Genomic DNA, 27,526 nt, shown 5'->3' on the forward strand with positions numbered 1-27,526 from the left:
CCTGATTAACATGCCCCCTTCAAAGTGGGGGGCAAGCGTAAACAAGCCTATACAGTACTTAAGAATGGAAACTCTCAAACAGCCTTACGTCTTGTGCTGTTAAGTTTTAGCAGGCAAGGAAAAAAGCAATTAAAACTAAGTTGAATTTAATTACAGAAAAGGAGTCAAAGTATGACATATATAGGTGATTTTATGTGCATGGCTAGAAAGCTCTGGTCCTTCACGGCTTCCACTTTAACCTGCTACCTTTGACCTCCCCAGAGGAAAGCTGAAAAAGGAGAGGTTCCATTCTCAAGCATGAAATGCAAAATAATTTTACACTACATTTAAAAAGTGCATAAAAATAGATATTCAATAAAAAGACTAGCAGCTCCTCCCTTCCCCCACCCCAAAACTTACCACACAGCTGTGAACAAGCCTCCGACCGTAGGCAGAGGGGGCAGCTGAACCATGAGGTTTACACTACTCACACTGGCAAGAGACAGCTGTTTTAGCATTTTTTAAAGTCACAAATCAACAACTGTGTTCTTGAAATCATGATGGCTACTGCTGGCCAGTGACAAAAACCCACCATGTGCCAACTTCCCCTAGAGGGCTTGTGGTAGCAAGGTTTGAACAAAGGCAGATTGTGTGCGCGCAGAGGGATTGGGGGGACTCAAAGGCTAAGGTGCTGATCTGTAGGCCTTATGCATACAAATGGAGGAGAAGATTGTGAAACCCTTATTTGTGTTAGTGAGAATGCCCGTGACAACTCTAATTGAAATCCGTGTATGTAAATGCTCACCAAGGTGGCTCAGGGTAGTTTAACCTAGCTTAGAGAGTTTACCTTCCTGTAAGCTGCAACAGCCACCCTCACAAAATGCTGGAATGAGGGAAGGCTGCATGTCGCAGTGAGACAGAAAGAGCAGCTTATCAACTACAAAGCCACTGCCAATGGATCTTCACGTAAGACATGATCTAAAAACCCACGAAATGCACTAAGAAACTGCCCATCAGTGTCACGGGCTTTGGATCAGAACCACCAGTCTGACCACAGTGTTCAACAGCACTTAGGATAACATACCTGGACACAGATGGTTCCAAACCTACATTTAAAAACCATGGCCCTCTGTGACTGAGAAGCTAAAGATGCTTTTGAGGAAGTCTGTTTTTGCATCAAGACACTTCATGTAAAATTACTTTTGTATTTTTCTGCAGCATTAAAAACCATGGCACTTAGAGTTAACACTTACAAACAGGTCCTTTAAAACAAGCCCGCCTCCTGGATCAATCTCCAAACTCCACGTTGGTCAGCTGCATTAACAGCTTCCATTCCTCAGCTAGAGAGCTGATTGCAAAGCAGGAAAACTGATCTTGCCAAAGCTGACCATGTTCCTGGACAAGGCAGATTCTTTGCAGATTTTAGCATAGCTTCTCTTAGGAGAAAAATGAAACCAAACAACTGGAGGAATACTTTTCAAGCCCATCAAAACAGTTCACAGAACTGGATATATTTCAGAGTCACGTTTTCATTAGTTCAACTCTTCTCTCCACATTTGGCACAAATCCATCTGACACAGTGGCTCGGCTTGCTTTTAGATCAGCTACTCCTGAAGTTTTCCTGGCATTTCAGAGGATACAGAAAGTCTCTCCAATACTGTGCATATTTCTGAAGTTCCCAGATGAGTTCTGAAGGCTAAACATTGCTGACCCTGGTTTCTGCAGAAGGGATCATAGCAGCGGAGGCAGACATCACTAATGACCGCTCTCGTCTGACGTAGCGTGGCTTTCGAACTGAAAGGGTTGGCACAGACCGTTAGCACTTGTTATCTAGTCATGGGCTTCATGATGAATTCATACTTAAATGTGTCTACCAATGATCCCAAGGCAATGATCATACTAGATTACAGAAAAAAAAAAAAACAATTCAGCCCATGGACTAAATATTAAGGCTACTGAAACCCCTCTTCTAAAGAAAGAACTTTAATTACTTATTGAACTGGGGGCTCACTGGATACTAGTTTTTCTATTATTTCCTCCTCAGCCTTAGAAAGATAGCTACATACTATTCACATTTTATATAGAAAACAAAAGCAGAACAGCTAAGACATTTTCCAAAGGTCACCCAGGGTCTCAGTGCCCGACCCAGGATTAGAATTTAGGATTTCCTGGCCCTATCAGATAACATCTCCCTGAAACTTGTCTATTGTGCCACTTTACTGGAGCATAACTTGCTTGCTCCAGGGTGTGAAAAAAACCCCACATGAACAAAGCAAGTTGCAACACTGTAAAGCACTAGTGTAAATGATCTCCCAGCAACCTTACCTACTCCACTTGCAAAGATGGTTTACCTACATTATTAGGGTCATGTCTACACTAGCCCCAAACTTCAAAATGGCCATGCAAATGGCCATTTCGAAGTTTACTAATGAAGTGCTGAAATACATATTCAGCGCTTCATTAGCATGCAGGCGGCCGCGGCACTTAGAAATTGATGCGGCTCATCCCGACGGGGCTCCTTTTCGAAAGGACCCCACCTACTTTGAAGTCCCCTTATTCCCATCTGCTCATAGGAATAAGGGGACTTCAAAGTAGGTGGGGTCCTTTCGAAAAGGAGCCCCGTCGGGATGAGCCGCATCAATTTCTAAGTGCCGCGGCCGCCTGCATGCTAATGAAGCGCTGAATATGTATTTCAGCACTTCATTAGTAAACTTCGAAATGGCCATTTGCATGGCCAATTCGAAGTCTGGGGCTAGTGTAGACATGGCCTAGGAGAGCCCAGCCCTGGTGCCATGACCATAGTGCCACGAGAAAACACTGCTGTGGCTGTACTTTAAAGCTTTGTCTACAGTTGAGAGCTTAGAGTCAGCATGCTGCCAGAAGGAAAATCTAAAAATTAACATTGTGGTAACATTTAAAATCACTTTTTTTTTTTTTTTTTTTTTTTTTTAAATATAATCCACATACATCCACAATGAGAGCCAACCATTTGTATTGTTTAAACGTATCCTCACTCCCACAAACACACACTTTATCCAGTTCCTGGAAGGCTTGATTAGTCTTTCAAGTCAGCATGATTTTTGTCATTGTTTTCAGAGTATACAGATCAGGCTTACACAGCAGAACCATATAGAGTTACAAACATCAGTTACAAACTGACCAGTCAGCCACACACACCTCATTTGGAACGAGAAGTATACAAATCAGGCAACACAGACAAAAAAAACCACATCAAATACAGTACAGTTCTGTGTTTGTTTTTTCCATAATTGGCATTTAATAGTAAAGTTTTAAAATGAACTGTTAAGGAAACTGTCTGTGCTTGTTTCATTTAAATGAAGATGATTAAAAGTAGCATTGTTCTTTGGCATTGTAAAGATTCAAAGCTGTATTAAGTGTGTTCAGCTGTAAACTTCTCAAGCACATAACATTACGTTCAGAATTATGAACATCCTCCATTCCTGAGACATTCATAATGCTGACGTTTTACTGTTCATCATGCACAAGTTTTCAGTAGTTCCTGATAAATAACTAGATTTATCTAATAGGGCATTGCAAGTTTCTTTGACACCTACACACGAAATAAGCAAATACAGCTTTGTGATACTTGTAATGTTACATGTCTCGATTTCTTTTAGCTTCATATTGTTTTCAGATATATTTGAAACTTTAAAGAGTGCTCACTTTATGTGACAAAGTGATTGATCTCACCTTTTCCCATGTTCTGAATAGAGAAGTAGCCAATGCGTCTGTTCCGTTAAGCTTTCTTGTTTGCACATTGGCAATACTGATAACTATGGCTTTTAGAACAACATTTATGTTAGTGATGCTTTTCTGGCAGGCTTGGTGTTTGCTTTTTTTGCAGAATTTTCAAGAGAGGTTTGTTAAGAATATTAACAAAAGACATCCATGGAATAGATTATTTGATTATACTCTCAGTACTCCTTGTAATAATGTGTGTTTAAAAAGAAAGAACAGAAGGGGACCGGTTAGATGAGTACTGAGCTAAGGAATGGGTCACTGCCCAAACTTTTGATGCTTATTGAAACTACCCTGGGAACTCCCTCTCCCTCCACAATTTTTGTGGTGCAAACACCATGTTAGTGTCAGTTGGTTCAAGAGGTGCGATATGCTTCGATTCAGTTAGTCTAAAAAATGAAACACCAGGGAATCCAAGATGTTCTAGCCCTGAAAACATGTTCAAAACTTGAATAATTCACTTTTTGAACACCTCTGAAAAACTGAGCACTCATCCAGCTATTTCTAAGCACTCTACCTTCTAGCTGCCAAAGATACCATTAAGGAAACAATATTCTTATTAGATAATATAATTGTCTATGTTAATTACTGAAATGACACCAGATTAGAAAATGTTATTACTGGTATCATACTTCTGTCCTCTGAAAAGACTTTGTGGTTTCATTTCTGGAGTTTATTTTTGCTTTTGCACTTACGGGTATTCTTGGCACTCCCACAGTGAGACTCGGATTTTTGCAGCTATTTTGGATAGTTTTGTGTTTAATTACATGACCACAATGGGAAAGGAAAAACCCCATACACAAAAAAAAAAAAAAAAGAAGCCACCAACAGCTGTTGCTGGTGAAAGTCATAATAAAATATAATATAAAATAAAATGAGAGATCCTTCAAACATGGAACAGATCCTTACCTGAAGAAGTAGGTGGTGGTATCATTGATGCCTGCAAAACAGAAAAAGGACCAAATAAAATATAAAAGATCTTTGCATTTGCATTCTACAATACGACAGAAATTAGAAGTGGACATTAAGATTACAGTTATTTTTATTAACCAAACTCCTCCTTAAAAAGAATAAAATCCAATAAATTCTAAAAACCTGTTTTCTCATTATTAATGCTCTTTACTGTTGCATTCTTCTCAGGTTGGCCAGCAAACTTGAGACCTGTTTTTTTTTTTTTTTAAATGAAGTCAATTCCACTTCCAATTTCTCATATGCCAATATAATGCTGCAAATTTTCAGCTACAAAAACTGCACACTTGTTTCAAATGGTTCTGATTGGAATTTTTAGAGCAATTCAGGGACAGTCCTTTTTTGGGTTTATCATCTGTAAAAGTTTCATGTCTACAAAAAAAAAAAAAAAAAAAATCTTGATTTGGGCCAGAAATTGGACCTGACAGTATCCTTATCAAAATTCAACACTAACTGAAAGGTGTTTACACCCTTTAGAAGAAATTATTTTACTTACTGTTTCACTGGACTGTAGAACTGATGCTGAAGGGGAAAGAGACAGACTGTTATTGTTCTAGAAGGTTGGAACTATTTGCTTCAATTGCATACGTATTGTAGAAGTTCTTCAGAATGAACTTTATATATGCCTACAATTCCAACCAACACTTGAGGGAGAATTCTCCCTGCATTGCTTTGTGGGAGACATTAATTCAATACTATTTGGAAGTCAGAGCACATTGCCCAGAAGATGCTTCTGAACATTCAGAACACAGGACTCTCAAGTTCTCCAGGAAGCAGCTGCTTTTACAGCGTTAAAGGCGTTTCTTATTTTGTTCCAAGAGGAGGATCACTGGAGCGTCACACTGCTTTGAAGGAGCTGCTATGGAAGAAAAGCAGTAGAAACCCGCTATCAGTGTATGAAGGCAGCACAATAGCATGGAGAGGAGGAGGACAGGGCAAGCAGAAGTAGCAGCAGCATCAGAAACTGGGAGATACCAACCTTGACCGGCAACAAAGCAAATTAGCCAAGCAAAATAAAAGTCAGACTGACAGAAATCCTAGAAGATTTCCTCCAGTAGGCTTTTTACTCTTCCCCCTAGAGGGTTTAGTTTCAACATTGTTACATATTAGAACGAACACGAACTAACAGTTCAAAAAGTGGAAGTTGTAATTTAAATGTTTTTAAACAGCACAAAGTTGGATGACCTGCCAAATTACATGTCACAGAATGATCTCCATCATTGGTGATATTTAAGAACAGGTTAGACAGACATCTGTCAGGGATGGTCTATCCTAGATGGTGCTTGCTCTTGCCATGAGGGCAGGGGACTGGACTCTATGACCTCTTTAGGCCCCATCCAGTTCCAGTGTTCTATCATAGCTCTAGACCTGCCATAAAAACCCGAAGAGAAATCTGTTTTGGAGGGGGAAAAACACACCACAAACTTGTAAGAAACAGATTTCAATTTGTCCCTTTTCATTATACCAACACTTTCATTAGCACAATATAACATTAGCATCTAGGCATCTTATTGCACACTTTACATGAAGTGGCACCAAAATTCACTGGAACTGGGCGATGCAATTCAATTACTGATATTAGGTGTGTCACTTGGATCTTAAGCTTCTCCTTGCTTGTTTATTGCTCTTAAAGATTTCTGTTGACAGTTTTATTTTGAACTGGTTCTGTTAGACGCTAAATGGAAAGAAGGGGGTATCCAGCTTCCCAGTGGATGGATCCGATTAAGATCAGCTCCTTGTTAAAATGGTAGAATCTCTTAAATGATAGCTACTGCATGTGATGTTGACAGGGAAGGGCTTCAGGCAAGTGGAAAAATACAAATACACTTCAATTTCTAGATTTTAAAAATTGCTCTGCAGACATTAGATTGTAAATACAGACCAGGATGGGTTACGGTGCAATAGTATATACAGAATTGTTTTATACATATTTTGCAACTGAAGAGATTGAAGAATCCAGGTGACTATAAAAATTACATATTGGGCAAAATTTATACCTGACATAATTCTGCTGGCTTTCATGAGTTACAGCAGGGATCAACTTAGCTCATTTGATTACAGCTATGTTGCTGTATTTCAGATTTACATTTTTTCCCAATATCATTCTACAAAAGCAGAAACTAAGGATGGATTTGGGTGAAAGCTCTGTAAAATGAAAGCATTCCTGCCATAAAAGGAGTCATTCCTCTGGGTCCATGCAGTGTCCTCTCTAACCTCTTCCATCCACGTGCAGGATTACTTTGTTATGTGCACCAAAATATACGCAGCCAATATATGCACCAAAATACATACCACCAACTGAAACATGTTGCTCACTTGGGGTGGCTGCAGGCACTCTGCTAATCAACTGGGCGGCACCTGACTCTCTCCTAGGCAGACATCCAAGCACTCAGCTTACAGGGAACACTGGTCGCATGCATAAATGAAGAGGAAAGTGTAATGGATAGAACAGAGGGATAACCAGGAATCTGTGGTTTGATTTAATTCTGCTGATGCTGCCTCATCTACAGTAAATCCCTTGTCTTTCTGGGCATCACTTTCCCTAATCTGCAGAATTGGTATAATACAGTGTTGAGGCTTAATGCATTTATGCAAACCGTTTTGAACACCTTGGATAAAGAGTGCTAATGCTGAATTCTAGAAAAATGCTGCCTGTCCAGGTAGCACTGGCATGTACCCCAGATCTAGATCTTTTTGTAGCATCTATTATAAAGGGCTAAATTGGTGGACTCATTGTAGTCATAATATAATTCAACTGCTGTTAGTCATTAATGCTGTACAAAAGGCACTAACCTGTGCATAAGCTAAATTGAAAATAGATACATTTGTATTACCACAAACATATACATAGTAGAGTGCAGACCATGTTTACTCAGTGCCTGTGAATGACCATACAGCAGACAAAAGGTCCATAGAATCACAAACTGAAGGGGACCTTAAGAGGTCTTTTAATCTAGCTACCTGCAGTCAAGACAGAACTAAGTTATCTTCACCATCCCTGACAAGTGATTGTTTAACCCACTCTCAAAAACCTCCAATGATGGAGGTTCCACAACCACTCTTGCCCAGTATCCAGTCATCCAACAATGGACAATGTCAGAGGATGCCAAGGGACTCAACTAACTGACTGGGCAATCACCAAGAGATCTGTCCTGTCATCCGCTCCCAACATCAGGCAGTCAGAGATTTTGGAACACAGAGGAAGGGATTGCACTCCTGACCACCTTAGCTAATAGCTATTGGTTGACCTGCACTGTTAAATTACCTAATTCTACTTTTTCCGCTCCCCCCCCCCAATCTAGTTTTGATCTTCACATCATCCTGTGGCAAGAAGTTCCATAGGTTGACTGTACATTGTGTAAAGATGTATTCCCTTTTGTTTTAAACATATACCAATTAATTTAATTGGACGACTGCTAGCTCTTATGTTTATGAAAGGGTAACTAATATTTCCCTATTTCTTTTTTAATGTCACTCATGATTTAATAGACCAATATATTCCCTCTTCATCCTCCTCCTTCAAGGCTGAACAGTCAGTCTTTACTCTGTCCTCAGATGGAAGCTACTCCATACCCTTAATATTTGTTGCCCTTCTCTGTACTTTTTCCATTTTTAATTTTTTATTTTGGAGATGGGTCAACCAGAACTACATGCTATAGTTCATGTCTGGGCACATTATGGAGTTCTCTTATATAGCCGCATCTATACTATAGTGATGTTTCAAAAGATAAATTTTTCCTAAGAGCACGTCCACACACACAAAAGAGGATTGAAAAATTGATCTGCTCTTTTGGGCAAGAACGACCACACAGCCCCTGCTCTTTCAAATGAACAGGCCAGCAATCAAAAAAGATTTGGCGCCATGAGGACTGCTTTTAAAAAGAAAGCCCCCCCCCCCCACTTTTTTGGGGGGGCAGAAGAGGCGCTCTTCCTGATCTGGGCGCAGAAGGAGAGCTGCATTCTTTCAATTTCAGATTGAAATAGTGCATTTTGTGTGTGGATGCTCCAGGTGTTTTTGAAAAAGGGCTCAATTTTCCAAGAGAACTCGTTAGTGTAGACGTGGCCTGTATAATTTAGAAACGTGTGCATGTGTGTGTTTGTTCAAGAACTTCTCTGAAATGGTAAGTGCTAGGACCACTGAATTTGATATACAGTTTCCTCTTATAACTCAAAGCACTGTGAGGATTTGATTGTGCCAGAACAATGGAATGTGCATGGAATGCAACTGTTTCATATCAAATGGAAAGGTCGGGGTGTGAGAACACCCACGCATGACCACGGGGGGTGGAAGCACGCACAGGGGACAGATACTCATCAATGACTATGGGGGAAGCAAGTACCCCAATGATCAGTCACTGGCTGGCAGTATAGTGCCCTCCACTCTGGTCTGCCCTTGGGAACAACTGCCAGCTGGCAAGTGCATCGCCTGCCATACCCTGGGGAGCACCAGCAGCCAGCGTGTGCTGCTTCCCTGGACCAAGGCTGAGAGCAGACTGCATGGCCTCCTCACATCTTGACCATGGGGAGCACTGGTAGGCAGCTTGCACAGTGCCCCCAGGACCAGAGAGTGGGCAGGGTGTTTGCCTGCCCAGCCACCCATATCCCAGGGACAAGCCATAGGGCAGGGTGCACTCCCTCCCCTGTCAGGCCCAGTAAATACTAGATAAGTCTTCTAGTATTATGATATTTATGGTCTGACCTATCCCTTTCCTAATATCTATTACCGTTGTCTTTTCTGATGGCCACTGCACACTGAGTGGATATTTCCAGAGTACTCTTTTTGTTATAATAGATAATTTAGACCCCATTATTTTGTATGTATAGTTTAGATTAGGTTTTCCAATGTGCAAAACTTTGCATTGAACAACGTTAAATTTAATCACTCAGTCACCCAGGTTCGTGTGATCCCCTTGTAACTCTTCCCAGTCTGCTTTGGACTTAACTACGTTCAGTAATTTTGCATAATCTGCAAAAGTTGCCATTTCACTGTTTGTTTTCCAGTCCAGTTATGCAGATGTTCAACAGAACTAGGCCCAGTACAGAAGTGCACAGAACAGATAATACCTACATTAAAAATCAACATGGAACTCTAAAAAACATATGGAAAGGGTTTTGGCTTTTTCTCAAATTCCAGGCTAAACTGTAATTAAATAATGAAAATGATTTTAAAAACACTTCACCTTTGTTTCTTCTGTAAAACATATTTGGAAGTTTATTGGAACGTTTGAGGTAGAAGAATGAAGCCACAGAGAGTATCAGGACTAAACTGATGAAGAATGTCCCTAAAATGAGAGAGGCTGCCACTTCTGGGCCCCCTGTAAAATCAAAGGAAATAGCCTATTATTTACTAGAAATCTCTTATAATAAAGGGATTTATTTTTCCATAGTGGATATGCAGAATACTCAGTAATTCCCTTAATTTAGATGGGGAGGAAAAAAAAATACCCCAAAACACATTCCTTCTGTGTATCAAAATAGACACAAAGCCTCATTAAAAGAGTTAGGAAGTGATCCTCCAATGCTACTTGTCTTGTTTTAGCTTTGACCCTCACTATTTAATTCCAGATTTTCCTGAAGATATCCAGAGATTTTTGTCCCAAGTGTTTCTTTCTTTATTCTTCCTTTTCAAACCCAGTGTTGCTCACCATTGAGCAAGAGTTGATTAGCCATCAAAATAATAAGAACACTTAAGGCAAACTTAAACTATCAAATACCAGATTGGTCAGATCAAGATCAAGCCTTTTGTCATTTCAGTTGGGTTACATTAATTATTAATTAATGTAGTTTACATTAAACGGAAAACAAATCTGGCTTCATTCTATTTTTTACACTGTTTCATTCAAAGTTAGGGACAAAGGATGTTTAGTGAGATTTTTAAGTACTGATATGTTTAGTGGAACACTGTACACAGATTGACAAGTTCCCAAACCTGCTCCCTAGATTTTGCAGTTCCTTTACTCAAAAAAAAGTTATGTTATTCCTCCATTTTCCTGGGCAAGAAAACCATCATCATTACCATTGGAGTAGAAATTTACAGGAGCAGTTGTGAAGGCAATTTACTTTTATTACATCACATGTATTTAAAAAGGCAATATTGTAGCACTTTATACTCATAATAAACTAGAATCTGATTGAGAAAAACAGAAATATTAAGGCTTCTATCAATAGCTATTTCATCTTCCTTACATCCTAGACCTCCCCCTCTCCCTTTCTGTGAAGATCATCAGTTAGCACAATTGGGCATCTTTGGTGGCCTCTGCCAGGGAAGTACATGGATAGCACAGTAAGAGATGCTCCATGTCAAGATTTATGTGCAGACAGAGTTGTCTGGAAGGAGCCTGTATAGCACTGAAATATATATATATGAAGTTATGATCATAGCATTTATCCTCTCACTTCATGAGCATTCATATTAAGCAGTTATTCAAACACAGTTCACTAAGTCACCTTGTCTACCTCCTGTAGTGGCACATATTGCAACAAATTTGTATTTGCTTGCAGTACAAGCAAAACACCACACGTAAGGAATCAAAATGAAGTTTTTCCATGTACTTTACATCCATCTCCAGAACCAAAAGTTTCAAGTCCTACAAGAGATGGTCAATGTTGCTAGGAATTCAAATTGGCAACTGGTGTGCCCCAAAAAGACCCACATTTGCTGCAGCATCAGGTTTAAAACACAGCTGGCAAGTAACTGGCATAACTCCAAAATAGCTACATTTTAACAATATGGGAAAAAACCATCTCATCACGATGTTATTTACCATCAGGTTGTCAAGTAGATACTACTGACAACTGGAAAGCATTTAGAGCAGCTACCACTCCAATATAAGAAAATTCTGTTTACTTACCTATATTCTGTAGAAAGGGGGTTACCGTACTTATATTCATTTGAAAATTCATTCCTTGGGTACCAGCTATATGCAGGGGAGGGGAAGAGAAAACAACACACATTTTCACACAGCATTAAATTCAGTGCAACTTAATAAGGTTGAGAGTCATAAGTCATTATATTATGACGGCTCCATTTCCCTGATGAGATAACGGCACTCCAGAACTCCACCTCTACTACTTCCTGGGAGAAAAAGAGGCGGCCCATGATCACCCTCTTGAGGCAAAAGCGTTCATTACTGCATTGCCCAAATGCCCTTACATGCCTCTCTCAGCACTTTTGCTTGCTCTGTTAAATGATTAAACAAACAAAGTGGACGACTCAGAAGAACAAAATTGAAAAAACGGTGTCCCACGTATAGGATAGTATGATCCAAAGTCTGGAATAAAAGAGCTATTTGAGATGCAAAGGAGCTCTTAGTACAGATCTTTGTCAAATGACTATTTCTGGAAATGGTGATTAAATCATTCAAGAAATTCTATGCTAATTATTTGCTTGATGCAAGTTTGGTTTAAACATTTTGGTATTTGTTGCAGAGTTGTACATGGTATGGCTAATGATGGTTCTTACAAACCACAGAGATATGGTTTAAAGATATTGCATTTGGTTGTGAAGATTGGGTATTTTAGCGTATAAATAAAGGTGTCAAAGGAGATTAGGAGACAAGATTACAGATCATGGAATGCTGGGCCATACACTGATCTATAGCTGTTTCTGCAGTTGATTTCAGGAAAGTTTTGAAGTGTTTATTATCCAACGCTCCTCAGGTATAGGATGACCTCTGAGAACGATGGAGAAACTAGGGGCTTGTCTTCACTACTTGGTGGATCCACGCTGCAGTGATCAATCCATCAATGGTGGATTTATTATGTCTTGTTAGACTTAATAAAATAGATCTTTGAGATCTCTCCTTTCAACTCCAGTACTTCACCAGGACAAGAAAAGCCAGAGTGAGTGGGAGAGCAGTCTCCGACAGCCTTAGAAGACACTGCAGTAAATATACTGACTTTCGACTACAGCTATGCTATTTGCTTAGGTTAGACAGATTGGGGTGGGGCGAAGAGCAGTTAGTATAGACAGGACCTAGGAACGGAAACCCTCAGAATGTCTCGTGGGCGAGTCTTGGTTGACCTGGTAAGTGTATAGAGGCACCCAGTGTGCGCATGCATACACACACAAATCAGGACAAGAGAATAGCAGATGACTTACAATTTCTACAGTCTGTCAGATTGTAAGTGGATACTACAGAAGTAGTTTCATTCCTGCATTTAATGCAGCTGCTACTGCCATCCTCATTCCACTCTCTGTAACAACCTGCACAAGAACAAAATGCACACTAAGCTGTAAAAGGTATGAGAAATGTCAAGAACATCCTTCACCTCCAAACAAAAATCAAACATCTGAGGATACGGGCTTCCTGCACAGAAGGTCTCTTGCTTACTATCATAATACACCAAAAAAGCTTTAATGTCTAATATATCTGCTGCAACAAAACAAGCTTTTTTCCTACATATAGGGGACATTCAGGAGAAGTCAGTTACAAGCAAGCAAATGTTTAAAGCTGTATGAAAATAACCTTTCACCATTTGGTTTCTTAAAATTATGGAAAAAGCCAAACAGGGACAGTGTTCCAAGCCTTCCAGACAATCTTTTAAAAATTACCAGAAAAGAATGGTCCTCCCTGGTTATATTTTTCCTGCACTGTGTCCCCATCCTGCTAAAACAAGATTTAATATCATGTTTATGTATTATATACAGCAGGACAGACAGCCACCATGGGCCCTAGGGCAAGGTGGGATGGGGGCCCAGTTCCATACCCTGAAAGGGGTGGGGCTGGGTCGGTCAGTCCTTAGTGCCTCCTGGACCATGCTACTGTGTTCCAGTCACAGCCATGAGGAGTGGTAGAGCCATGCTGCTCCTGTACTTCAAAGGGGCTCACAGTTCTGGGCATTTTTGAAACAGCTGGCCCATTACGTAGTATATTTCTATTGCCAAGACTTCTTCCATATTCCATAGGTTTCAAAGGCTCACACCTGTTTAAACTACTACATGATACACAAGTATCAGAGGGGAGCTGAGTTAGTCTATCTTTGAAAGCACCTTATCCCGTAGCACCTTATAGACTAACAGATATTTTGGAGCATAAGTATTTTGCGGGCAAACGCCAAGAAAGCTTATGCTCTAAAAATACTGGTTAGTCTATAAGGTGCCACAGGACTTCTTGTTGTTTCTGAATATACATAAGTGACATCTTTTATACCAGCTGTCCTACCAAAGCAGGATGGAAAACGAATTAAAATTGTGTCTTGAATGATGTCTTCAGAGTCTCAATTTACATTTAAAGGCACACATTTCTACCTTTGATAAGACAGGAGGAAAACAAAAAACCATCACCAAACTAAAGGTGTGTTTTCAAACACCAATTTTATTTCACAGAAAAAAAGCAGTAGTGCTGTCACTTTGTCTTATGATACAGGAGCCTGGTGATTAGAAGGATGCCCTGATAGATCATGAGAGTCTAGATTCTACAGCAAAATCTCACTATGTTGGCTAAAAACCAGTCTTCCAAAGCCATTGACCAAGCAGGGATCAATTATCCCATAAAGCACACTACTAGTAAAGCACTGACTGGGAAGCAGCTCTGCTGTTCAGTTTTCCTCTGACGGAAGCTGCACATTTGATGCCTTCAGTAATAAATTACATCTGACACTTAATCTAAACACAAAGGGACTCACTGTAAGGGCAAATTGTTTCTACAGTAAATAAGAAGGAAGCAACACAGTACTTTAAACACCAAAGATTTCAGTAGCTTAATGTTTTATAGCATGATAAGATGTTAATCTATAAATAAGTAAAACAGTTTGTGCCACAGTTCAAATCACTTAAACAGAGTGAATGTAGTAATCATATAATGCTTAAGTAACTGAACAGCAAAGCATTTATCTTAGAACATAGGCTGAATATACACTGTCTAATGTACAGAAAAGACAACGCATGTGTTTAGTCACAAGAAAGAAAAGCAATGATTTTCAATTCTTTAGGGTTCTTTTTTTATTTAAAAAAAAAGAATCAGTAATGCAAGAGTCCATGTATTTTTACTGATCTTGAGCCTAGAAGAGTTTGCTTACTCTTTAAAGTTTTCCATTACAAAGGTGGATTTTAAAAAACATCAGATCACCTTTCTCCTGGCATTGCTGGAAAATGACAAAAAAGGAAATCAACTAATATTTCTCTGACAGTCTGCTTTATGTAGCACAAAGTAACCCATACCATTTCCTTGAAATAAGATATAGTACATTTATATCATATTAGCCAAGCCTTAATTCTTTCTTCCTGCCCCTTAGCTGTACATTACCGTATTTTCGCTATTTATCTCACATGCTGTGCTTGTAAATACTGATTTATAGTACACCTTGCACCATACCATTTTATGCCACGTGAAAAGTGAAGAACAAGTTCAGCAACAGCAGGCTACTATCCTCCCTTGCTAGGTCTACATTATAAGGTTTCGTTGACAAAACTCAGAGCATCTACACGACAGACTGTTGACAAAACTCGGCACTTCTGCTGACAGCATTCTGCCTCTCCATGATGGGGAATAACCCCTTTGTTGTCAGTTTGTTGATAAGAAAAAGCGATGTAGACACTCCGGGGGACCCTCTGTTGACAGAGGGGACTTCTGGTTTACTGGGCAGCCCTGTTTGCTGAGCTTCCCGTTGGTCATTCTTTTGAGAGAGTGGATAGGCAGTTGGGCTGCTTGCTGTTGACAGAGCAGATTGCTCTTCGACCCTCTTGTGCGTAGACATGATCAGTCAGAGTTTTGCCAGAAGATGTCTTCTGACACAACATCTGTCAATGGATAACTGTAGTATAGACACAGACCCCACATGAGCATGAATAAAAATTTAATGTGTTCATTCAGAAAACAGTCCTCAAGATTCATGCATACAGTAACTTTTATTTCCCTCCCTAATTAGCTTCTTTAGCTTGCCACTGCCTACAGAAGAACACAGTTGAGAATTTCTCTTGAAAAAAAGCACTACCTGGACTGCATTGGTGAGTGACTGGACAGGTGCTGTTTTCATCCAACACATCCATACAGCATTCGGTCTGTGAAACATACCAAGAAAAAAATATTACTGCACATTTCCCACTAGTCTTGGCTTTATTGAATGCCCAGCTTTATGTTACCCAGAACATACTAAGGAAAAAGGAACACAGTGGCACCAAATTACACTGAAACCATACCAATGAACATTTCATTGCCACTTTTATTTTTTAAAATAATCAGCCTTTTTATTTTAATAACCAGCAAGAGTAAGATGCTAAACATGCTGGACAACAATCAATGAGAATTTGACCAGTCAGCAACTGCTCAAATTAGGGCTTTGGAAGCAAATGTAAAAGGACTGAGAGTTAATTTTGAATGGGATCTATACAACCACTTTGTGGTTTTACCTGAGGGGAGAGTGGTCCAATCAATGGACATGAATTTATCTAGAAGAGTTGGCAAGTGCTGTTAACAGAGAAGGAGATCTCAGTGTGGTTGCATTAAGCAGATTTTCCCCTAATCATCATCTTTGTTCTTTACAAGAAAGGACATTGGACCACTCAAAAAGCTGCAGATTACAGCTGGGCAGGTGATCAGCAGGAGGCCAAGAATATCCACCATAAGGATCTAGGTTTCCACAGCAACTCTGGCTCATAGTGGCCCCTGGGAATTCACTGGCACACAGATGTCCCCAAAACCCTCTGAGAAGGGGGATCCACACTAGAGAGAGGAATCCCTAATAAGTGTATGGGATGATGTGGGTCTACCTGGTCTCATCATTTTGTCCTCACTGCTTTCCCCTGCACAGATCTTAGACTAGCAGAGAGATTTGTCTGTAGGCTCTAAGACTGCTACAGAGGCAACTAAGCTAAGTCTCTTCCATGTACAGATCTCTGAGTCCTCATTCCCTCTTCATATGCCAAAGTGGCAAGAAGGCTGACTTTTGATTAAATTTCACATTTGCATTGGAGTTTCCTAATTTCATAGAGCACCTTTACAAAATGAACATTTGCATTACTACCGCAGTTGAAAAGCATACTGTATGTCAGAATCATGACAAAACCCAAGCTTGTATCCAACAGTGTATTGATAAAATGTGCTCTTCTGATGTTCATATACATTGACGGTATGCCTGTTATTCAAAAACTCAGTGTTAGGATGTCATTACTATAGAGAGAAAACTCAATGTGCATAAAAACAAGCTAAATAAGAGAAGTTTTAAAAACAAAACAAGATAACTCCTTGCTTACAGGAGAGCCATTGGGTCTCTGAATAGCCATACTGCAATGGAAGAGTGTAATTTCAGCTATACAATCTCCTCCTCACCAGACTAAAAACAAAAAAGTGTCCTGAAACACTTTGGAAAGTAACAAGAGATTGGGGTAGTATTGAAGCATGTGAGTAAAGGGTCAATCTGAACCAACTCAGCACTTTATTATATGCAGTCACCAATCGATCAAACAAGTGACAGAGGCTCATGGGTTTCAGGAAGAGTATCATTCATCCCTGACCTGGTAGAGATAATCAACACTGGTATGACTGCACTCAGTTAGTGGAGTGGGGGAGGAAAGCCAGGGAAGAATGAAAAAAACCTAGGTAACTTGGTACCTACAAAGGTTTGGAGGTCAAACTGCCCTGAAACAGATGATAAATTTCTGCTCAATCACTTTGCAATAATAGGCAGTAGCAGTTTCCTGAAACCTTGAGCAGCTTTCTAAAGCTGATTTTAGGTTTCCATATTTTGGATTACTTTTGTAGGTATTGTACCATCAAGCAGCTAGAAATATTAAAAGCTTTGAAAACCATAAAAAAAATCATGATTTGAGAGTGTGACCAGCTGCATGTCTTCTAGCTAGTGGGTTCGTGTTTGAGGAAGGTTCAAAGTTTGACAGGCAGTCTTGAGAGCACACTTACTCTTCACTGGTTGCCAGATTGTTTAGACAAAGCAGCAAATCAACACAGCAGTTTTGGGGGCTAGATCTTCATTCCTCTTGGGCACTATTTGCTCAACCTATCTACCTACCATATTGATCAAGGGCAGCAAATGCTGCTTAAAAATGAAGAGCTGACATTAATGTTCACAGGCAAGTTCTGAGTGTGTTTTCTATAAACAGCATTGTAAGGGGGAAAACTCACTTCCTTCCTAACAGAATTTAGTACCTAAACCAGCAATTTTAACTCTATTTCATTCATAGCAATAGCAAATAATACATACCAAACTATCTGTGGATTTGCTTGTAAGTTCAGCTATGAGTTGAGTTAGGAGAATGACATATGGCACTGCCATGGCCAGGAATAAGAAATATCTAAATAAAAGGAAAGAATGGAATGCTATAAAGGCCAAAAAGATACAATGTGTCTCTGCATCCAAAACAAATTTCTGCTGAAGTGTTAATTTTAACTGCACAAAAAGTCTTATACTTAGCATGTTAAAAGATAAAGACTTACCTTATTTAAAGGTACAAATTAAGACATTCACATATTTGACTACAGCTGCAGAAGGGCAGGTTTCTGGTTATGCCAGACAAGTGTAGTTGCTAGGAAACAAGGAGCCTTATCAGTCTGCTCCAAACAGGGCTATGCAGAGACTATTCCACACCCATGATTTTCTTTCATTTAAGCCTGGGGGGGGGGGGGGGGGGGGGAGGAGGGAATCATTGGGCTTGCAATACAAACAGTTACAGCCTGGTACCATTACTGATAAGCCTGCCCACAAGAACTGACTTTTCTGGCTGCAGCACTGTACTGCAAAGGAGTCAGTATCAGGATATATAGTAACAGCTCTTCAGAATGGTAATGCCATCCCAGCAGAGAGAGACCTGAAGCCTTAATAAAATTTACAACTTAAGATGAAACATTATCAAATTCAAAACAGAAGTTTAGCTAGTCAGGGATTTCTGGCTGCAATAATTTAAGCGAGATTATTCTGAAACCATCTGTGTATAAAGCAGAATGTACAGGTTAAACTGCTCTAGCCAGATGAGAGTATGTTGCACATCTGCAGTCTGGAATGATCTTAGTTAGCTAGCTCACCACCTATCATGGGTGTGACTAAGTTTCCCTTGCCTCTATAAAGTTAGTTTAGAGTCAACAATCTTGGCTCAGTGTTCTGTGCTGTTATTTAGCCGTACTTTACCCCTAAATGTTTTCTAAGAGCCCAGTAAGCGGTGGAAGTGTGCTAGGCAATACTGACCACACATGGTCTGGCAAGTTCTCTCGTTCGGCACCAGTCAGATCCTGAGGGTGCCGGACTAGCGAGGTACAATACGTACTTTAAGCTACGGTTTCATTCATAGGTCTCTTCTCTACTTTTCCCAGCCAGGCCCAAAAGGAACCCAGTGGAAGCCGATCCCCTTCTTTCCCCATCCTAATAAAGCACTCAAAGAAAAAAAACAAAAACAAAAACACAGCATCCCCAATTCTTGGTTTGGCTGAGTTGTTCAAACACTTTATCAAGGAGCATTCGAGTAACAGTGACTACAGAAGGATACATTTTCCACTGAAATGCTATGAAAAATATGAACTCTCAAAGCATCCTCACTTCAGGGATAGTATTTCAGAGAACACATGAAAGACCTCCTGACTGAAATTTAAGAAAAAGAAATGTCTGACCGCAGACTGAAAGCTTGAGATTTGCCTGCCGTGTCATTTAATAAAGCAAAACTAGTTATTAAAATATTGTTGCATAAAAAGGATCCTGTAGATGACTTATAAATTTATATTACCAAATTACTGCAAGTCACAAAATCCAACACTGACTAATGATTTTTTAAAAAGTTATTTTGACTATGTTGAACAATTTGATTTCTGATTGCACAGTTGAAAGAAAATATCCTTCTCTCTTACCTTTTGGTGTTCTCTAAAGTTAAAGTAGTCATATATGTGTCTCATCATTAACTCCAAAAACTGGACCAATGAGTTGGGTGGTTTTGTATGAAAAGGGTCCACCTCATAGTGGCCACTACTGCAATTAGCCCCCTTCAAGTCCTCAGTCTCCAGGCTTGAAAGAGCTGTGAACAGGCTGTGCACATCAATCACATTCCTCTTCTCCTCCTAGAAGAGGCCCTTCTAGTCAGGGATGATTTAAGCACATTGGCAGAGAGGGGAAAAAGACTGCACTGCAGGATAGCACTTAGTGTGGACATTAAAGAATATCAACATCTAGTGGTGTCAATTCAAGAATCTTCACAATTTCATAATTTCAAGTTTAAATTCACACAGATGAATAAAGTGACACCCTTGCCATTTGGTAAGCAGTCAGTTCAAGTTCATTATGTACTTGATATTATATGACAGATAATTGAAGACTCCAGGAAAAGACTGAGAACCTGATTAGATTTACTATTACTGGTGAAGATTATAGTATTTGGAGACAAAAAAAAAAAAAAAAAAAATGTATGAATCCTCATGAACAAAATGGTTCTCCACAATGAGACCTTTATAATACAGAATCAACCTCAGCAATTACAGCTGTGCATATCTTGTTATAAAACACATGCTGAATGCACCACATTGGGAAGGGAGCTCTTTGGGTCAACTCAAGCTATAAAATGGGCTACTGAGAGGAAAGACTTCAGAAGAAGTATATCTGAAAGAATTGGGGAAGATTCAGAGATCACAAAATTGGACATTTTAAAAGGCAGGATGGAAATGATTCACAAACCATTGGTGCAGATAAGGTGTATTATTCAACAGCGTGCTTGAAGCCTCAAATCACTAGTGAAACCTCAATCATCAACATTCTTCTGAGATTACTTAAAGAGACAGTTTGTCTAGCGATTAGAGCAGAGAAACAGGTGCCAACAAATCCTAAATGATAATACTGCTGCTGCCATTTATTTCTTGTACAACTTTGGATGAGACACTATTTTTTTCCTTAATTTAGCCACTTGTAAATAGAGACCACGCTCAACTTGTTAAAAAAAGGGCACAAAATAAAGTACACTGATACTACAGACAAGATTCATCCAGTGGTCAAATGTGAATGACAAAATTCCCTCTAGTGAGAAAATGCAATAATGCAGATTTCACTGGCTTTATCGCAAAGCAAGGATAAACATTTCAAAATAACCTACCCTGTGGAAAACATTCCAGTTTAAAATAGCCTATGCTTTCCATGCTCTTATAGTAAAAAATATATAAATTAAAGACTTCACTTGTCACAAACAGGATCAAAGTCAGATTTTTTTTTAAATATACATTAAACCCTCAATTTAACAGACTAATGGTGGCAGGTGAAGGGGGCTGTCCATTATTGCTGAGAGTCCATTTAATCTGAATAGTTATACTGTGCGACAATGCACTGGCCTTCCCAGACCATCGCTCACTCCTGTCCTCTGACCCACCACTTCCCTTCCCCTCTTCTGCCCCATTCTTTCCCTCCCACATCTGTCTCCCTCTCCCAGTGAGCAGACAAGGAGCTGCACTGGCTCCTTCCACTTTCCGCAGCTCTTGGTGCGCTCAGTGCTGCGGCTCCTACAGCCCCGGTGGCCGATCCAGCAGCCTGGGCCACCCTGACGGCCCCCAGCTGCCTTAGCAGTCACCCAGCAGCTCTGGTGAGTCCCCAGCATTTAGGGAGGGAGGGCTGGCGAACACCACCTGTTATTTCCAAAGTCTGTTAAATTGGGGTCCATTAAATCAAATGCCTTTACCATAAACTTTGTTCTACCGCCCAGACTGACCAAAATCAAATTCAGGATCTTTAGGGGTTTTAAAATAAATATGTTGGCTAGAATTTTCAGGTGGTAGCAGACCTGTATCTTTTAAAGATTTGACCCCAAAAAAACACACACACCACACACACAGAGCTACATACAGAAGGGCACAAGTACTTAATAGGCCAGGTCCTTGTTGCAGTAAACAGGTACAGGGCAGCCAATACTACTTGTGATTCTTCACAAGGTAATTTAACTTTAAAAAGACTGTCTCTGGAGTGAGGAAAATGCAGGGGGGGGGGGTTGCAGCACAATTGGCTGCTGGGTGTCAGGCTCATCCATCTCCTTAAAAATGTTTAAATAGGTTACTGTTTATGTATGTGTAGTTATTTCTATCAGATTAATGTTTACAATTTTCCATACTTATTTCTTTACATATGCCAAAAGTTTTTTCCACATGAACATAACCAAAATTTCTATCTATCTGGATTAGATAAGACAGGTTTTGGGCCCTGCTAGTTCCAAGAACAAAAAGCTCCCCCCCCCCAATATAAGAAGTTTGCTCAGCGGTGGAGTATCTTGACAGAATGCAATAGTGCTTTACCACTTCGGGTTTTCTTAATACATCTAACTCTCAGAGACAAAAATTGCCTTATCTTCCATACCTCAAGTTCCTCAACAAAAAAAATTGCCTGTGATTATAGACGACTTCCATTGAGACAAAGTCCTTAACTGTTATACCCAGATGCCGATCAATCTTCCATCACTTTGGACTCAACACAAATGTCTGTCAATACTTGCATCATTACTATGCTAAAATTAAATACTACTTGAACCAGAGGAGAAAGTATTTTAATGTCATCTAAGTAACAGTAATTACTTGCTTTCAGAATGACTGGAACTCATTCTTGTTGGACATATGTTTTTTGATACAGGCTCCATACCTCTTGTGTTACCATCCCTGAAATACATTATAGTACTAATCAACAATGAGGCAACTACATTTATTGACAGCTACTTGTTCACAGCCGTTAATGATTGTACTATACTAGAACATCTCCCCTGCAGCTGTTTCAACAGAAATAGTACATTGGATAAAAACTGCCTTCAAATCTTTCCAGTGAATGGGTATTTCTCCCACTCAGACTATTAAGACACCTTTTATATTTTGTTTGAATATTTGCTCAAAAATGTCTTTTAGCAAATAAATGGTGATGGTTGGAAACTAGTAAATAAATAAGAATACCTGTCTGGATTAGGCATAACACATTCAGTGAAGCAATGCTGGTAACATCATATATTTTAAAGTGAAAAGTAACATTCACAAACAGTCAGAAAGTCAAAACTGTTATTAACAAAATAGGTAAATCATACACAAAGTTCATTAAGTTTTGCTGCAATTGTTTGGGTCCCTTGCAAAGATGGCGTGTAGTAGCTTATTCTCCATACTAATCAAGTGCAAAGTAGCCAAATAGGGCACTGACTTTGATGGTAGTTGTGGACATCCATCCACTAGATAATAAATCAGACCATGTAACTCATTTTACATGGGCCCTTAGCTACTAAATACTGGTAGGCTTATTACAAGACCATGGTCAGCACATCAACTGGTAATTTTAATTTTCAACTAGAGGGAAAAGCCACTCAGTAAGGTAATACTGTTGACTTTAGAAGGACATTACCTATTTACTCTAAGGGCTTGTCAGTAAAGTTTTAGCATTTAAAATAAAACAGGAGATAACTTCTTCAGAAGACAATGTACAAATGAAACAAATTACCAACATATTAGAAAAACAGTTCTCCGAGTATTAGATTTGGCCTGCGTTTCACTTCTAAAAAAAATGACACAAATGAGCCTAAACTAAAAGTATTTTTAACATGAGCGCCAACATCCTTTAAAAAGTTACAGTTAAACTTTAGTAAGGTTAAGATTATCTCACAAATATTTTTAATAAGTCAGAGACCGGTTGCAGGTAATAAGCAGCAATTCACAGAATCCTTTGACCTGCTTCAACTTTTACTAAAAATATCCAGGGCAAGGGGAGGCAAACAGAGTGAAGCTGTAGCTTGAAGCTCCTCCAGCCCTAAAGCCCCAACCTTTGCTGCTGCTCCAGTGAGCCAAGAATGGCTGCTCTGGCAGGCCCAGGGCTAACATAACATAATATATAGAGATACACATCTCATAGCACTGGAAGGGACCTCAGGAGGTCATCAAGTCCAGTCCCCCAAGCACCATCCCTGACAGATTTGTTTTAAAAAACAAACAAACAAAACAAACCAACCTATTTTGCCCCAGATTTCTAAATGGCCTCCTCAAGAGCTGAACTCAAACCACTGAGCTATTCCCTCTCTCTAGTCAACTATTTAGCAGATCTGGGGTGACTGCTGGCCAAGTGCTGCAGGGTCTTGCCAGCTGTTCTGGCAGCCTTGGGACTGACTTCAACAGCCACTGCTCTGCCAGCTCCAGGGCTAACCAATCATCAGCTGTTGAGTGTCCCCAGTGCTTGCAGACCACCAGCCAGCTGTTCCAGGGCTACCGCTTTGGCCCTGCCCCAGAAAGCTACAGAATCCGTGACCTCAGTGACAGAATTATATCCTGAAGTGTTAGATACTTCCTATGATAAATATCAAAAATAAGAACTAAAACCTTAAGTCACAGTCAGCTCTGATTTCACATGCACTAGTAGGCATAAACTACATATTTTACAACTTTTAACTCAGCAGCATTCACTTGGCTCCTGTAGCCTGACAGCCAAAAAGTTATTTTCCTGGGTAGAGGGTGTTGCTGTAATTTAAAGCTTAAAAAAAAAAAAAAAACCACACAAATTTAGGATAGTTATTAATTACACTGGCTTAAATGTATTTTTGGCATTAAGTTCAATACAAAAAAGCTAAGATTCAAAAATATATGTAAGAACACCATGAAAAAATTCATCATCAATCTAAACTCCTGGGAATCTACATCATCAGACTGAAATACCTGGTAACGATTGATACAACCGGGCACATCACCCTTTGATAGTATATGCTCAAGTCACGCAAAAGAACTTGGTTTTAGAAGGAATTCAGAACTACACTGATATGCGGTTATTGCAGTCAGCTGTGCAAATCCAATATTGGATGGATAAGCCATGAGAGAAGCTGCAGACTCAAACACTGCCCATAGATCCTCACCGCCACTGCTAACCACCATCTCTCAAGACGAAAAGGGGCCATAATAATATCAAAGTATAGCAGCAAGTTTGTTTCCAGATTCAGACCAATTAAAACCAAAACCAAAACGGGAGAGGGTATTAGAAACTTGATAAAAAAATCTCAACATTTTATCTGATAACCAGAGACTGAATCCACCTGAAATGTAGATATCTCTATTCTGCTCCCAAATACATTTTTACTTCTCTCCTTTAGTTCCTCATAACTGTCAGGATCTCATACAGGCAAAGTAAATTAGATCCCAGTTTCATAAGCCACATACTTTCAAAGGCCAAAAATGCTAAAAACTTACCAGGTTTTTCAGAAGTTCATACTGAAGTGCTGGATCTTCTATCAACACGTTTTATTCAGGAGGGAGGAACATGGTGCACTGCTAGGTTCTCACTCATACTTTAATACACGTAGCAAGACGCCTACACAACAGACAGACAGACACAATTATTTGGGCAGTGCTTACCTCAACCCCTTACAAAGGAAAGCAAACAAACGAACAAAAAAAAAGACTTGTTTTTCCAGCTCCACTTGCCTGTTTTTCCTGCTCTTCTTATACATACACAATACAGATCGCCAACTAACCTCAGGAAAAATTCTCACCAGCAACCACACACACCACCACAGAAATACTAATCCTGGAACTTTTCCTCACAACAAACCCCGTGGCCAATTCTGTTCACATATTTACACTGGAGACACCATCACTGGACCTAACCACACCAGTTACATGATCAGGGGCTCATATTCCTGTACTTCAGCAAATGTGGTATGTGCCAGCATGTGCTAGCAATGCCCCTATGCTACGTATATTTGACAAACTGGACAATCACTTCACCAAAGAATGAATGGACACAAACCAGACATTAGGAATCTGAACACACACAAACCTGTCAGTGAACATTTCAACCTACCAGGTCATAGCATTCAAAACTTAAAAACCTGCATTCTAAAACAAAGAAACTTTAATACCAGATTACAAAGGGAGACGTGAATTGGATTTCCACGACCAGCATCTGATGAAGTGAGTCTGTGCTCACAAAAGCTCATGCTCAAACTCTTCTGTTAGTCTATAAGGTGCCACAGGACCCTTCATTGCTGTTACAGATCCAGACTAACACGGCTACCCCTCCGATATTTTGTTAGCGTTTCAAGTGCTACAGGACGGCTTTTTTGTTTGGTGACTACACACAAGGACAGTGCTAGTTTAGCTGAAATCAACAGAGTTAACTTAAGTATACAGGAGATCCTCTGCAAGCACTGAAGCCAAGCCTCATTCTATATATAAGGCTGGAAAGTTACACTTACTTTAAAGCCCTGTTTCCACTGAAAGAGAGTTACATGGTTCAAATTTGCCTTAAACAGCCATTAGGTCACCCAAAAGTGCCATCAGTGTTTACTCAGCCAGAAGTATACAACAACTCATTCTACAATGACAATTGTTAATGCTACCTTCAAATTCTGATGAGAGAAATTAATGCTGGCAAGATTTCATTGTCAAAATATAGTTGCAGACTCCAGATAAGTGCTTTAGAAATGCTTTTAGATACTTACTAAGCCTGATCTTTGCAATTTAAGCAATTAAACTGGTAAAACATGCTTTTAAAAGTACTTCCTGAAAATAAAACCTAAAATCCAGAACCACCAAACTGTTGCAATTTGAACAAGTGATTTTTTTTCCCCTCTTAAAAAATACACTACAAAAATTCTGTCATTGGAGTCATTTTGTATTGTGAATTCAACCTAATAAACATGGGCATTTTCTTATCTTAGACTTGGTCGAGATCTGATTTGCCTTTGTTAATTTGTCAGAGGTGGGAAGAAAAGAGATTTCTATTTCCTTGGCTTCCCTTATACACCAAATTGCTGCAATCACTCCCCAAGTTAAAATGTACCATACCTTCTTCGCCAGGGAATGTATTCTCCGTGCCCCTTTGCACTATTTTTCTGTAGTTCACACAGCTTGCTAAATATATTACAATAACCTATCTTCTGTCTGCAGCTTTGAAAGCTTTGTGCAACTTCCCCTATCCCTTCCAGCAATATCATTAATCACCAATGTTAAGGCCCACATTTGTTTTTATGATGGGCTTTTAAAAAAAAAAATACATTTTTATCCTGGGCAACGGGTGTTTAGTAGTATTCATCTTGATCCTTAGAGGAATCATTTTTGCAGTGCCCATTTTAATGCCAAATTTTAAATCACATTCAAGGTTTGCTGACTTTTTAAGCCTTCCTCATTCTGACAGAGGTAGGCTGAGCAAAGCCCATTAAAATGAATCTCAAAAATGAAAGTTCCCACAACTCACCAAAAGGTGGGTGCATTGAGGGGGTTACACCACAAGGCACTGGAGCAGTCTGAATCTCAAATATGAGCGTCTCCCCCATCCTTCCAAAAAAACGTGGCTATATTGGGGGGCGGGGAGGGGAATCTACACGGAGAAACACTGGGGGCAATTCTCAGATTTCACTGAAGGGGAAAAAAGGGGGGTAGGGGGCATGTGGTCATTCCCCAACCTTTTTTGTCATCACAGGTATGGGGGCTTGACCATCAGTCCAATTTGCCCCCCGCAAATGAGAGAGGGCTTTGGTGTCCCCCCTTCTTCTTGACACCCCCCAACTGCAGAGGGAGGCAGAGCCTTTGCCCCCTCCCCCAGATGCTTTGGTGAGCCCGAGCCCTCACCTTCTCCACTTTCTGGAACCTGGGAAGACAGAGCCCTTTGCTTCGTCTCCCGCGCGGGGGCACCCGGCAGGCCTGAGCTCCCCGAGCGCGGGGAAGATGGGGGGAGCGCGGAACCGCCTAGGCACCACAGTACCTGCGCCCCCGGAAGAGAGTTCAAACCGCACGCACGCACGCCCCAGCCCAACAGGAGTGCGAGCCCCAACCCCAGCCGCCTCCTCACCTGTATAAGAAACCTCCAGCAGCCTCCGCCAACAGGTTCCCTTTCGTACCCCCCGCCCTCAGGCGGCGTCCAGCCCGCTCCCTCCTGCGCCTCCTTGGGACTTGTAGTCCTGCTT

At 40.2% G+C, this 27,526-nt stretch overlaps 1 protein-coding gene across 1 annotated transcript; it reads right to left on the minus strand.

Annotated features, from left to right (window-relative positions):
- Nucleotides 1–27,526, minus strand: C23H1orf159 (chromosome 23 C1orf159 homolog). The gene is made up of 10 exons (XM_074975632.1): nucleotides 27,412–27,526; nucleotides 24,810–24,930; nucleotides 17,866–17,956; nucleotides 15,643–15,709; nucleotides 12,809–12,913; nucleotides 11,559–11,624; nucleotides 9,888–10,022; nucleotides 5,204–5,229; nucleotides 4,648–4,678; nucleotides 1–1,773 (listed from the first exon to the last, which is right to left on the minus strand). Exons 3-10 carry the CDS (start codon nucleotides 17,935–17,937, stop codon nucleotides 1,676–1,678), a joined length of 600 nt encoding a protein of 199 aa, XP_074831733.1. The 5' UTR covers nucleotides 17,938–17,956; nucleotides 24,810–24,930; nucleotides 27,412–27,526; the 3' UTR covers nucleotides 1–1,675.

Source organism: Carettochelys insculpta, chromosome 23 (genome assembly GCF_033958435.1).
Source record: "Carettochelys insculpta isolate YL-2023 chromosome 23, ASM3395843v1, whole genome shotgun sequence".
NCBI classification, from domain to species: domain Eukaryota; kingdom Metazoa; phylum Chordata; order Testudines; family Carettochelyidae; genus Carettochelys; species Carettochelys insculpta.

Coding starts and splice junctions, on each gene's coding strand:
- C23H1orf159 (XM_074975632.1), bottom strand. CDS start 17,937: ATGGCAGTGCCATATGTCATTCTCCTAACTCAACTCATAGCTGAACTT. Junction 11,625..12,808: donor TCTGACAGACTGTAGAAATT/GTAAGTCATCTG, acceptor CCCTGCATATAG/CTGGTACCCAAGGAATGAAT. Junction 4,679..5,203: donor TTCTACAGTCCAGTGAAACA/GTAAGTAAAATA, acceptor TCTGTTTTGCAG/GCATCAATGATACCACCACC.